This window comes from Patiria miniata, unplaced genomic scaffold, assembly GCF_015706575.1.
Source record: "Patiria miniata isolate m_02_andy unplaced genomic scaffold, ASM1570657v1 HiC_scaffold_8, whole genome shotgun sequence".
NCBI lineage: Eukaryota > Metazoa > Echinodermata > Asteroidea > Valvatida > Asterinidae > Patiria > Patiria miniata.
The window spans coordinates 10,443,447-10,458,884 of NW_024037075.1; the positions used below are offsets into that span (position 1 = coordinate 10,443,447).

Sequence of the window (15,438 nt, forward strand, 5' to 3'; positions counted from 1 at the left end):
TTGCGTAATCCCCGGTCGGGAGTAGGAGCTCATCTTCTGACGGTGGACGCTCTGGTGCGGCCGGGTTCGGGAGTTGTAGCTCCGGGTTAGTTAGCATTAAGCTACCGGTACGTGTTATCTTAAGTATGTCAGTGGAGTAATTGTAGCTTAAGTGTCGATTATCTGAGATTATTGGGGACAGAGATTTACATGCTTCTACGGAAATTAAGACTGATTATTGTGTCTTGATTAGTGCTACAACAAAAGGGCTAGGAGTTGTAGAACTTGGTTTGAGAGGCTGGTGAGACTGTGACTCGGTGGTACATGTACCGGTAGATTGCTTGTCGTGGGTTGGAAACCATTCGGTGGGGTTTTACGACTGAGGTGATCATTGCCGTAATCATTGAACTAGCTTGCCTGACGAGTTTACTCTTTGCCATGTTCTGAGCACTTGCGAGGGTTAGGGCCTACCTGTTTTGTGTGAGGTTTATTTGCACGTAAGGCTTATATTGTATAACTCAGGTTGAGGGTTACCTATCCTTGTGAGAGGGTCATTGGGACTGCTCGGATTGTGTGAGGGTTATTTGGATTACATACATGTAGTACAGCCTGCTTTGACGCTGAATTGGGTTGAGGGTTACCTTTCCTCTATGAGAGTTATTGGGACAGCTCAATCTGTGAGAGGGTTTTAAAGCTATTTTGACCGTTGACCCTATAACTGTAGGTCAAACAAAGAGGTCACAATTGACATTTTGTAATGTTTGCCCAAGGCCAACATGTTTGACATGTAGCAATACTTTTGAAATTTGACCTATTTTGACCTTTAACCCATAACTGTAAGTTAGACGAAGAGGTCACCATGTACATTTTGAATGTTTGACCAAGGCCAACATATTGACAGCGCTGTTTTTGGTCATGTGATGGGGCTGGGCTACTGATACATTTGACAACGTTTGGGTGAAATCAGATTAACTAACTGACTGGCTCCCCGACTGACTGACTCCCCGAATCCCCTAACGGAGCGACATGACGATTTGTTGAGCTACTATTCACAGCTAAAAACTACATGTAGAGATTGAGGTTGTAACTGAACAACTGTAACCAGGTCGGTTTCAGTACTTACTTTTACCCGACAGGTTCCTTACTCAAACATTCATTTCATAACTTTGTAACTTCGTGTTTGTGTCATTTCACATGTCAGCAGCCATTGCGATCATGCTTTTTGCCAGCGCCCTCTTGAAGCCAACTTAACTTTTTTTAGCACAGCGCGCGCCACCAAGAATTTTGCCCGCTACTTTTTAAAGCATGCAAAGGGCGTAGCGAGCAGGCGAGTTTTACATTCTACGCGCTTTGTTTAAGTTAGATAGCTGGCATTCCGGGCGTTTTGTATAGTTTTCTTGTAGGGCTAGCAGCGAAATAAACTTTGATTACGATCCAACACCTCGTTGCAGCAGACCATAATTTTCTGCGAGCACTGTACACTCCACTTTTTCTGCAAATTTGGGTGCGGCTCCCATTGTAGCAGCAATAAAATTTTATATCCAGCGTTGCCGGCATTGCAGTTTGCAATATTTTTGCTGCTTCTGCATTAATTTTAACATTGAGCACGGAGACTAGGAAGGCATGAACGTAGATCATCCCAAGTGGTGAGTAAATCCCTTGTGTGTTATTTAACTTTTTATGCCAAATTTTTTTATGCCTGAATCTTTTTATGCCAGTCATTTTTATGCAACATTCTGGACTTTTGTATATTTCTTTATATTGCCAGAAGTTAAGGCCGTCGAAACAACACAGCCAGAAATAAACATTTGTGATCACGACTTTAACAAAATAATAACTTTCGAATTAAATCTGTTTGTCGTGACATTACATTGTTACATGTATGTGAATCAGCAATTCCCATATGATTCACTATCAAATTCCTGCATAAGTGGCAGGGCAAGAAGGATTTTCAGTTGACTGTATTTTATGCTTAGAACATTTATTTAAACACATTATTGCCTTCTATTTTAATATTTTTTTGCGCAATTCCGAAAAACAATGTTAACAAGTACTTTAATTTTATGAATCTCCATTTTTCCTTTTGAAACAAAAACAAATTTGTAACTTTTGCGCAACACGAGCAAGCAAACGTTGACTGAAATCTTAGCATTGCTATAATATTCACTTTCACATTTATTATTTGAAATAGACTTTCCCATTCTCCCAAAAATATCTGTTTTCTTTAAAGTCCAATGGGTATTCAGAAATTTGTTATTAGGGCATGGTATATATTCTTACTTCATTATTTTATACATGTAACATTATTTGGTGAAGAATTCATTTCTATTTTCGGAATTAAAATTGCACTATTGTATATACAATATTCTTATTCTTATAGTTGCCATTGCGAATAATTCTTCTATTTGAGCAAAATGGTAAAAACTTCCACTTACTGATGTATTTATAAAAAGTATTCTTTGATTTAAAAATAAGGAAAACAGTGTTTCCCCAAATTACTTTGAATTTAATGTCTTTAATAATGTACTTTGACCTGAAAGCTTTCCCATAATTCATTAGTCATTTATTGTTTGTAGTTTCAGATCATTGGATAGATCTAGACAGCTTCAATTCCCTTTTGACTGTCGTTCTATATACCCAAGTTCTTTATACCATAATTCTTTTGTAAATACCTGATAATTTGTATTGTCTCATATTGTGCTGTAAATAAAATATTTTGATATTATTGAGACATCCAGAAAACTTCGCTCCACCCAAATTATTTTAAATTAGTGGAACTACTCGGTTGAGAGGAGAGCCAACCATACTACCGTACACTTATTTATTTAGCTCTCCCCAGTTACACAACTACAAAGCTGTTCCCAGAATGTTTTGGTAGGCTACAATTAAGGATTAAATGATTTATCAAATAACTGTCACTTTTAAAATTTATATTAAATCTTTATTCATAAATACCAAAGACAGTTTACCCATTCCCATTGGTCAAAAGCCTGTCACGTGGCTGGTCTTAAATGGATGATAAAGACATAACTGACTGGTCTTAAACACTTTTCCAGTGTCACATGAAATTTGAACTCCTATGAAATCTAGTGCCTTTTACCATTTTCTTGGTTGAATGTTCACAATCCTCACATAAGCATGCGCAATACTACCAGTAAATCAGTATTTTATAGTCCTAAATTCACAACGCAATGCCCAGGTGCATTCTGCGCAACATCGCGCAGTACGCCGACGCATGCGCCAATCTTAATAAAAGGAGTTGTTTACATCTTAGTCGCGAGCTGGACACTCCAGTATTTAGCAAGAGGGGTGTTTCACAAAATATGAAGTGAACTTGTTGAACAAAAACGGTTTTACACCGAAAAGTTTTGAATTTTTTTTTACTGAAAAGGCAGGCCTATTTATGAATGGGAATAAATACATACATGTGTATACTCAGTGTGTTACCTCCCGAGTGAAAGTCACTCGGGTGGAACTCGAACCCACGACCTCCTGCTTTCTAGTGCAGATGTCTTACCACTCGACCACCGAGCTAACGGGATCGGTTGGCCGGTTCGAATCTGATGTACATAGCAGCGGGTACCGCATAAACTATTATAAGATGGAATTTTTGCGCCGGGGTGATATTATTCAAATTAGGTTTTGCCCTTCACAGACGTATTTTAAACACTGTATACTCAGTGTGTTACCTCCCGAGTGACAGTTGGAAAAAATCACTCGGGTGGGGCTCGAACCCACAACCTCCTGCTTTCTAGTGCAGATGTCTTACCACTCGACCGCCGAGCTAACGGGATCGGTTGGCCAGTTCGAATCTGATGTACATTAAAACCTCCAACACATATTTATTCCCTTGATATAAGTTTTAACAAACATCCAAAAGCTAGAGAAAAACACAAAATACTATGGGCTATGTACACAAGTAGCCCCCTACGTTACGAAAGCAAGTTGGGGGAGATCACTGGGAGAGATTTTCCAACACCTTGGTGACAACGCCTGACGCTCATGCTAAGAAGCTACAAGTACATGTACCGGTATGGTTTTGTGAACATTCAGAAAAGAATTAGTTGTGTACTTTGCACTAAATGCATCATTATTGATTATGAGACTTGATATTTAATTAACTCCTGGAGTGCAAAAAAACGTATATAAAGTTACATAAATACATCGTTAAAATGACAAGCAGCCTCTTTTTGTCTCAAAATCCATTTGAATTACTTGTTCTCTTCCATTAACAAAACCTCAAGCTGTACAACATTCATGTACACGTATGCCCTTCATGTTCTTTTAAAAGAAGGGCAACAAATCAAGAAAATTCAAAATTACAAAATGGTGCCACTTAAAAAAGTCTTGTAAGACATAATAAACTGCAGTAATGGCATTACACTGCGTTTAATGAAAACAATACTCACTTATTGAATTGAGGTAGGCCAGTGCATCTTGTGTGGCTGGTGGAGGTATACATGTAGCATTTGGAATAACTTCAACTCCACTGTGAAAAATACATATACACATTCAAATTATACACAGTTATATACCATAATATATCTTTGTTGTAGTACGCATATTTGCACTCCCGACAGTTTACTTGTACTTATACTCAAGGAAATGTACGACTACAGCACCAGCACTGCAATGTAAACAATATACATGGGCAGTTCCTGCCGACGTGGACATCGGCATAAAAATATCATATGAATTATTTACATATTTGCAAAAGAGATACCTAAAGTTCACTTTGATATTATCTTGATTTTTTCCTTTCAGTTAATTTGTTTGGGATTTTGGATTTTGAATAAGTACTTACCGGTAGGTATAATAAAACGTTTGAATAATGAACAAGGTGGATCTTATACCACGTGTCTTGCCTGCTTTCGAGATTATCTTTAAAGCGCAACCAAGTTTTCAAATGAGACCAATCTTACATTTTACATCAGGAGTAATTATAACTAGATGTTTGTGTACAAACCGACGGCTGTATCGGTAATTTGTTATTGTATTTTCATGTCATGTAGGACTGATAGGACATGTGCGGAAGAGTGATCAAGACCAATACAGTTAAAAGTGCATATTTTGAAGGCCAATACCTGTATTGGCCTTCAAAATATGCACTTTTAAGATGCAGTCACATGTCACATGATGACGTCATCGTGACTTAACTTAAATTTTCATCTTTAACACATCCCGGGTAGGTACATTTGTACATACCAACTTTCAACCCAATTCCGAAGCCCTCCGCGAAACGGAAAACGGACGGAATTTCACGGAAAATAAGGTAAAGGACAACACGGAATTCACAAAATTCTATATTAAACTGCCAAAAAAGATACATGAAAACTTGAAAAGGAACCTAACACATGTTAACAGTTTTTGTAGTGTCAGTCTTCAATTCTTTCTTACCAAATGAACATCGCAGCGGTACTCAAGTGATCACATGTCCAAATGCACGCACGTTATGTACAACGTGATGCGACATCAGCATCACTGGTACCACGGCAGTACTACAGGGATTTGTATTTCATTAAGAACCAGTGAGTTTGTGTCAAAATGCAAATTGCTAGTCTTGGTTCTACGACGCCTTTCGCAGTGCCCGTCTGTGCAGTGCGCACACGCACGGTATCATGCGATTCAACATGCGGAATGACCGCAAAAGAACATCTTGAAACCAGTACTGTCACGTAGCCCGCATTATACAACAAATCCTAAACGGCCCACTAGGCTCTCACCCATGCACAGTGGTCCCTTAAGTGTTAACAAAAATATATACCGTCGATAATCTTAAAAAGAATGGGAAATGCAGGTCATTTATACCATGTGCACAATGCTAGTTACGACGAGAAACTGGCTAACAATGTCTGAATTTCGCTTGGTACGAACGTGCGATGATGCACTGTGTGTTGTGGACCGGCAGTGGGCCGGCATTGAGCTTCGTTTAACGGTATGTGATTTCGTTGAAACTCCTGCATCGTTTCACTTCATATACCAGTAGTATTTCCTCGAAATAAATTCATGAACCTGGGAAATACATACACAGACAAGAGAGATCAAGTTCTGTGAGTATAAGCTTGCAAAGATCGTCTTTCTCCATCGATGTTTTCTTGGCATTTAACGATGTCTATTCCGCGCCGTCCGGCCTGCATGCAACCGTACTGCAGTGTGAATATGCACCGCGCATGACTATTGCATTGACTGGTTACCGCATTTCCATCTTGCCAGTGCGTGGCGCAGTGGGAACCAGTCACTGCTGCAATAGCACGTACAGGCCCACGTGTTTTCATACATCAAGCAGCTCTGTATGTACACGTACATGTACGTGCAACTGGCATGACTGGCGCGTTGGCCCGAGGCAGCTTTGTTGCGTTTTGGCACGGCACAGACAGTTTTTTGGCCGGTAATTTTAATCAATCAAGTAATAATATGAACTCAAAGCACACTATTAACCAGACCTCAACTGCTAGTATATTTGGGGGTCATTTTAGTGCAAGAAAAAAACACTAGACAGCCAGACTAGTGCAGTCACACACAGCACTAGACCGACACCGAAATCACTAGACACGGTCCACGGTCCAGTGGATATTTCGAGCCCTGGTATATGTCCTGGTCAATAGTAGAGCTCCTCGGGCCCATTATTTTTGCCCAAACCGTGCCCAAATTTGTAATAAGAGCATGAAATACGGCGTGCAGATCCAAAACGGTCTGAGAAACATTTTAAGAGGTGGACCCACCTTGAAGCCTTCCAATTTGGGGGCGGAGCTTGATTTTTTTTCAAAAGGGGGTGAAAGGAATAAAAACTCAGAGGAAGTATATTATTAAACATCAACCTCGTGCCCCGTGGGTACAATCTTGCAGCGCCATGTTGTTTCCCATCATGCCTTGCACGATTGTAACCCCTGGAATTGTGTAATTTAAATGTACCAAAATACAGTACATTATAATTAGGGCTGCAGTTTATCCGTTTTATGTGCCGACGCCATCTTTAAAATGTTAAAAGTTGTGATTTTGAAGAATCAATCCTTTCAAACACAACAACTGGATGTTGTGTTATTTAGCAAAGATTTGTATTAAATGTACGTACCCCTTTCGTGCCTTTACAACCACAGATACAGGTTTTTTTTTTAGCAAAAACAAGGCTGACATAATCCATATCGTACAGGCATCACGACTTTTGAATCCTATTTTTTTTCGTACGTGACGTTACGTGCAAAGCTAAGCACGCGAGCACGAACGCATCATGGGCGCGCCCGGCGGGCAATCTTCGAAATGCCCGCGCAGTACGCTGTGAATAGCTATTCAGCGTCATTTACGTCATCATCACAGCCAGGGGTTAGTGTAAGGAACGAACACGCGCCCCTGTAGTCGAGGCTGATTAAACATTCATTTTCCTTCTTTTTCCATGCCTTGAAATAAATTTGGACATGATATAAAACATTCTAGCATTTTAAAAGTCATATTTTTCGCCCAATTTGTGGGGGTGGCCTAAATGTGTAAAGGGGTGATGTATACGAGTGGTTTGATCCGATTGTGACAAATATTGTGCATTTTCGTGGCATTAAAATTGGCAGGCCTGTTTGAACTTAAAATGGGTTTAACATATGTTTACGAGAGGGATCCACTTTGGAATTTGCCCACTGTGGGGATGAGCTTTATTTGAAAAGGGGTGCACAAAATCTAGAAAACTGTATTATGTGCTTTAATCAGTGCCCTTTGGGTCTACATGCTTTCAAATAGGCGTAGCATATGAAATATAAACATGTTAACGCTAAATACTTGTTACTGTCACTCATTTGGTGGACGTGGCTTAAATTCTAGGCAATTTATGGAAGCACCTTGATTCAAACGATGCCAAAATCGTCATTTTGGTGGTAAAAACACAAATTCTGTGTTTGTAAACTATAGTTTTACAATAAAATGTAAAGACAATATTAAAACTAAAAGTAACAGGCGTTCACCCCTCCTCCCCCCCCCCCCCCCCCCCCCCTTTTTAAGCAACATGTCAAGGTAGGGGGATTAATATTCGATACATTTTTGTACTGGTTCAAAGTGCTTTAATAGTGATCCATCATTCAAATATTTCATATTAAAGGCCTCAAGCTAATATAACCTACATGTATGTGTACATCTTAATCAACTGTCAAGAGTCAAAGAGCATCCTTAAATGCATGTAGGAACTTTTGCATTTAGTAAAAAGAGTACATATCGATTAACGATAAATTCTTTGCCTAAATTAAGTTTGGGAAAGTGTATGAAAGTGTTTCGCCTGAACTTGTATAATTTAGAAGTGAAAAAAACGTTGAAGGTGGTTTTAGAAAATTTCCCACGTGCTGTATTTATATCAAGCTATCCAGCAAATGTTGGCGGTATCCCAATCTGTCAATGTCTTTTTTCAATGAGAAGGCGCTTGTTAGAAACCATAAACAATGCAATATAGCAGGGATTACACCCAAAGTCGTTACAAATTATCAAATAAACCACAACAGGAAACTGACTGCATTTATGTAGACTCTTGACAGGTGATATAATGTAAATCTACTGCTACAGGATACTAGAACTAGTAGAAGCTCTAAATCAGAAATATTTAATTGAAGTAGATTAAATTACTTTGAGTCAGTATGCATACTATTCTTCCCCTACCATGTAGGGCTACTTTAAAATGTAGCACCACAAAAGGGGCAAAATGCTATACATTTGACATGGTCTTTACAGTGTATTGTAAAAGACTAGTGCAGGGACAGTCGAAAATGTGCGTGTTCGGAAGGGGCAGTTGAGAACTGCAGCTCGTTCAAACAACGCACATTATTCAATGGTGTGAACGCACACTCGCAAGTTAAACGCACAAAATGTCGTCACCCCCCTGGCACTGATATTTACCCCTACTGGACAATATGGTATCGCCCTACAACTGTAGGGCGTAGTTGTAGGGCGATACCATATTGTATAAGAGTTGCTCAGTCGACCGCCTACATACAGTGCAGTGATGGTTGCTCAGTTGACTAAAAAATGCATGTGCCCGTGCATGCCACTCACGTATATGTACGTACGAAGACATGGTGTGCAGTGCTATCGCCCTACAATGTGCCCGTCCTTTTTGCACTGTTTGCGTCACATTGAGCACGCGCGCTTTAGCTCGAACATGACGTAAACAATTGAAAAGAACCCCATGATGTGCCCGTCCTTTTTGCATTGTTGCGTCATATTGAGCACGCGCGCTCTTGCTTTAACATGACGTAAACAATTGAAAAGAACATCAGTGCGCGGAGTTCTAGGCTATATTCTGGCGCGCTAGGTCTCAGAAAATACTGCTTTTTTGCAGCTTTTCGTGCAAACAACGCACACGATTATGAGGAAGAAAAGTGTACCATTGTTTATTTACCCTCTATTGTACATGTCGTCATCCCCTGGCACTGATATTTACCCATACTGGACTATGGTATCGTCCTACAGTAAAGCTTGCTCAGTCAGTCGCCTACAGTAATTGTTGCTCAGTCGACGACAAAATGCGTATACCCGTGCAGCCTCTCACGTCCTCGTACGCATACAACCGTGCTGTGCCGTCTAAAATGTGCTTGTTTGGGAAGCGCAAATTGCTTTACCGCAGGTATTGGTTGCATGTTTGCAGAGTTTTTGAGAACTGCTCGTGCAAACGATTCAATGGTGTTGTTTTCACAGGTTGAACGCACACTCACATCAAAGTTTGTGCCAAGTTTGAAATTGTTTGGGCGAGTGTTTCTCAAAAAGGCTGCAAAAAAATAGCGCAGATATTACTCTCCCCTACTTGACAATGATATCGTCCTGCAGTACAGTCGCTCAGTCGACTGCAGAAATAATGTGCCCATGCAGCCACCACGTAGGTGTACAAACGGTAACATATGGTACGAAATGCTATATATTCACCCATACTGGACAATAGTATCGCCCTACAATGCCCGTGCGCGTGCTATAGAGTTATGTGCCCTCCCATGTCTTTTTTGCATTGTTTGCGTCATATTGAGCACGCGCGCTCTTGCTTTAAAATGACGTAAACAAATGAAAAGAACATCAGTGCGCGGAGTTCTAGGCTATATTCTGGCGCGTTTGCCTCAGAAAATACTGCTTTCAAACTTGGCACTGCACATTCTGTGGTCCCGAGCAATACACCCGCCAATTTTCAACTCTATACGGTGCCCAGTTCTGGAGATAATCGGCGGACAGACAGACAGACGGACGGACAGACAGAGATTCCTTGAATTGTAGTATAGACTAGTGCAGGGCCAGTCGAAAATGTGCGTGTTCGGAAGGGGCAGTTGAGAACTGCAGCTCGTGCAAATAACGCACATTATTCAATGGTGTGAGCGCACACTCGCAAGTTAAATGCACAAAATGTCGTCACCCCCCGGCACTGATATTTACCCCTACTGGACAATATGGTATCGCTCTACAACTGTAGGGCGTAGTTGTAGGGCGATACCATATTGTATTAGAGTTGCTCAGTCGACCGCCTACATACAGTGCAGTGATGGTTGCTCAGTTGACTACAAAATGCATGTGCCCGTGCCCGTGCATGCCACTCACGTACGAAGACTGGTGTGCAGTGCCATCGCCCTACAATGTGCCCGTCTTTTTCCATTGTTGCGTCATATTGAGCAGTTGAAAATGTGCCTGTTCGGGAGGGGAAAGTTGAAAATGTGCCTGATCGGGAGGGGCAAATTGCTTGACCGCTGGTATAGGTAGCATTCTTGCAGAGTTTTTGAAAACTGCTCGTGCAAACAACGCACGCGATTCAATGGTGTTGTTTTCACAGGTTGAACGCACACTCACGTCAAAGTTTGTGCCAAGTTTGAAAGTTTGAAGTTCGACATACAATGGTCGCTCAGTCGACTGCAAATATAATGTGCCCGTGCAGCCACCACGTACGTGTACATACGGAAACATGGTATGCAGTGCTATTCACCCATACTGGACAATGGTATCGCCCTACAATGCACGTGCCCGTACTTTTTTCTATTGTTTGCGTCATTATTGAGCACGCGCGCTCTTGCTTTAACATGACGTAAACAATTGAAAAGAACGGCAGTGCACGGAGTTCTAGGCTATATTCTGGCGCGCTAGGCCTCAGAAAATGCTGCTTTTTTGCAGCTTTTTCGACAACCCCTAGTCAAAACCACTTCAAACTTGGCACTGCACGTTCTGTTGTCCCGAGCAATGTACCCGCCGATTTTCAACTTCATACAGTGCCCGGTTCTGGAGATAATCGGCGGACAGACAGACAGACGGACAGACAGACAGAGATTCCTTGAATTGTAGTATAGATATAGTTAATGAATGCAGAAAATGAGGAGTTGGGTCTCGTTTGAATCAGGGTCCATAAATCGCCTAGAATTTAACCAATGCCCACCAAATGGGTGACAGTGCCTAGCGGTTTAACGTTAGAATGTTTTTTATTTCATATGCTACGCCTATCTGAAAGCATACATAAATAATTTATAAAGAACACTGAATGCTGCAGATACAGATTTTTTTCTGGATTTGTGCTCTGCCTCCACAGTAGGCATATTCCAAAGTGCATCCCTCTTGTAAAGATATGTTCAGCCCATTTTAAGTTCAACCAGGCCTGCCAATTTTCATGGTTTTGCCACGAAAATGCACGACATTTGTCACAATTGGATTAAACCACTCGTATACACCACCCCTTTACATATTTAGGAAACGCCCACAAATTGGCCGGAAAACATGACTTTTAAAATGCTAGAATGTTTTATGTCATGTCCAAATTTATTTCAAGGCATGGAAAAAGAAAGAAAATGAATAAATACACTTCTTCTGAGTTTTTATTCCTTTCACCCCCTTTAAAAGAAATCAAGCTCCGCCCCCAAATTGGAAGGTTTCAAGGTGGGTCCACCTCTTAAAATGTTTCTCATACCTTTTTGGATCTGCACGCCGTATTTCATGCTCTTATTACAAATTTGGGAACGGTTTGGGCAAAAATAATGGGCCCGAGGAGCTCTACTGTGACCAGGACATATATATACGTGTACATTTGTATACAGTATATAGAAACATACATACAATCTTTAACTCATTTTTAAGTAACTTTATCCGAATTTTTTCCGTTCTTAAGCAGCTTCTTTGGTATCAGAGGGTCAATCTCAACACTTACCGTAATTTTCGGAATATCAGCCGCGCGGCGTATAAGCCGCAGCTCGCAAAAATCTGCAAATTAAGATTTGAAGTCGGCGTATAAGCCGCATCGACGTATAGACCGCTTGCAGATGCGTTCGATAATCGACGCGCGAAGGCGCGCGACGCCATGTTGTGGGACAGGCGTATATCTATCCATGCACATTTTGTCCCATAACATGGCGTCGTGCACCTTCGCGCGTCAATTATCGATCGCGTCTGCAAGCAGTCTATAAGCCGTACCAACCGCAGCGGTTCAATTTTGAAAGGCCTCCAAATTCTAGTCAAAATGCTCTGAACCAGTTCCATTTACACTACGAAAGCTATAAAAGGGCCACATAAGTTATGTCAAATCATTTACAGTCGATTACTCTTACAAACAAGTATGGAAATTGATGATGAGAAATAAAAAACGGGAATTGCTGCCGGCTGGCTCGTCAGTCAGCCTGTGCCGGCGACTGACATTATTTTCCCACCGGAACTTGAGAGAGTATGCAACCCACCATGTGTTGTCTGACTGGAGCGCTACAAATCCTGCTTTGTGGCAACAGACGCTGAGTTGTTTTGTCCTAAAGGATAAACAGTCCGTTATTACAGCAAAACTTATCAAATAGTTGTGATTACTAACGAGTAGTAATGTCAAAAATTCAAGTTTGGATCGTAACACTAACATGATGCTGAGATTTTTATGGACAAATCCATTAATTTCGTAAGGGGTGATTTCACCCCTGTTTTGAGTTTTACATCGTTTCTTGAATACATTTTAAGAAAAAAAATTATATTGTGACGCTGAACAACTGATTATCATGAAGATATGTTTCAAACTCCATAAAAAGTATTAGTTGTCTTTTTTCTTTTTTTAAACAGGGGAAATATTGGTAATTATTGTTCCCAAGAAAGTACACCCTTTATTACCACAAATGGTGTGGTCCATGGGGAATTCATGCAGCATGCATGCAGCATATGCAGCATCACGTACGGCCGGTTGTCGATGTCCAAGGGACAGCTTTCACTAGTCGTACTTTTTACCGCTCGGTACCTTTTTGTGGGACGTGCTTTCGGTTTGTTAATGACTTTCTTAATTGATAATTATTTCAGCAACACATCTCTTCTTGTACCAGTACATTAAATACACATGTAAATGTCATTTTTATTCTTCAAGTCTCGGCATATAAGCCGCCCTGTGTATAAGCCGCAGTAAACATTTTCATGGGCAAATTCAACGTATAAGCTGCAGTTTATATTCCGAAAATTACGGTAAGTCCAAAAACGGGGCTTGTGGGCGATATATGTTAATTAAACTCAAAATTTTTGACACTTGACCATGGTCCCCTGACCCCCATCCGACCTAGGGCAACTTACTAAGAATGGCCATTTCGGAACTACCCCCCGATGGGCAATCGATTGGTACCATCAAACCTTTTGTGCTCAAATTGTTAATTAAACTCAACCTAGCTGCCGGTCTAAAAGTAATGGGGCATCAATGATATTCATGATTATTTTTTGGGTTGCAAATTAAATCTGTAAAAATCAACCACTATAGTACAGATCTAGACAACATACAGCGATCATTCAATAACGTTTATGGCTGTGATCTAACGTATTATCTATGGACGTACATACAAACACGTACGTGAAGCAGGGGACACGACCGTGACCTGCGTAGATAAACAATTTCGCATGAAAATCGGGGGATGCACCGACTACTATTTCATGACAAGGCAATCACTGCACTGACGCTATGCATTTTGCAAGCGTAGGCCTACTCTTGTGCTGCGCCTTGTCATGAAACAGTCGTTGGTGCATCCCCCGATTTACATAGAACATTTACATGCGGATTTTTTTTTTTTACGCAGGTCACGGCCATGTCCCCTACTTCACGTACTTATTTGTATGTACGTGCATAGACAAGAGTTGTTAGATCACAGCCATAAACGTTATCGAATGATCGCTGTATGTCTAGATCTGTGCTATAGTGGTTGAATTTCACTGAGTCATTTGCAACCCAAAAAATGATTGTGAGTATCATTGATGCCCCATTACTTTGTCTTTGACATGTGAGAATTCTTCCTTAGTGGGAAGCTAGTAATACAGGCTAACATCCCAAATGTAAAAAAAATGAGTTCTAGCACCCCAGTTTTAAAGTTTAATACTGCAGACCATCGTTCAAAGCTAGCTTGAGTAACTCCAGCTGACATGCCCCCTATTCATTTACATGTAACGCTGGAGGCATGACCTGTTCGTTAGAATGTGGTAGCAAGAGACCCTAAAAAAATGGCCTCTCAAAAATTGTTCATTTTCACCTCTTATATCCCACCCCAGAGTTAATTTACATACCTCATACACTCAGCAGTCATTTATAAAGCCTAATGATCAACTTGAAACAGACAACAACAGCGAAATGAGAAAAATCTTGAAAATTTCGGTGGCTTGTCTGTAAAAAAAACGCCAGTTCCAACGGCTGTCGTCCATTTTGTTTTGGTAATTATGTAAATGTATGCATCATGTGATGACATAAAAAAAAAATGTGCGCGCGCGATGTATGTGGGTACCACACCGCTTTCAGGCGCCGCAAGTGAGTTCAATTTTCGTCTGGTGCGTTGTCGCAGAAAGCAAGACAACGAGAAAGCTCTCCACGACAACGCACGTACCAGACGAAAATTGAACTCACTTGCGGCGCCTGAAAGCGGTGTGGTACCCACACACATCGCGCGCGCAGATTTTTTTTTATGTCATCACATGATGCATACATTTACATAATTACCAAAACAAAATGGACGACAGCCGTTGGAACTGGCGTTTTTTTACAGACAAGCCACCGAAATCTTCAAGATTTTTCTCATTTTGCTGTTGTTGTCTGTTTCAAGTTGATCATTAGGCTTTATAAATGACTGCTGAGTGTATGAGGTATGTAAATGAAGAGACCCTAAAAAAATGGCCTCTCAGAAATTGTTAATTTTCACCTCTAATATCCCAACCCATAGGTTGGGATATTAGAGGTGAAAATTAACAATTTCTGAGAGGCCATTTTTTTAGGGTCTCTTGCTACCACATTCTAACGAACAGGTTATGCCTCCAGCGTTACATGTGAATGAATAGGGAGCATGTCAGCTGGAGTTACTCAAGCTAGTTCAAAGCATGCAGCACACCCACTGTCACTGATGTTCATCGTGTTCATCGGAAAACCACAGGACATACTAAAATAAAATAAATTAATGTGATTAAAAGCTAGCCCCATAAATGTGGCCAATTTACTGGACTACCTCCGTAAATAAAGGCACTTGGAATATGTACAAAAACATGTAGAAC

General features: G+C 40.7%; 1 protein-coding gene across 2 annotated transcripts in view; it reads right to left on the bottom strand.

Moving 5' to 3' along the window:
* The window catches only part of LOC119719357 (ciliogenesis-associated TTC17-interacting protein-like), a 77,913-nt gene that overhangs the window by 55,344 nt on the left and 7,131 nt on the right, over positions 1 to 15,438 (bottom strand). The window contains exons 1-2 of one of the 2 annotated variants that reach the window (XM_038188785.1): positions 12,633 to 12,848; positions 4,389 to 4,468 (exon numbers count right to left, since the gene is read on the bottom strand). In XM_038188785.1, the coding sequence (XP_038044713.1) occupies positions 4,389 to 4,468; positions 12,633 to 12,802 (250 nt within the window). In that variant the 5' untranslated portion in view covers positions 12,803 to 12,848. Of the gene's footprint in view, positions 1 to 4,388; positions 4,469 to 12,632; positions 12,849 to 15,438 lie in introns of those variants that run through there. The other variant, XM_038188786.1, reaches the window with a different exon arrangement.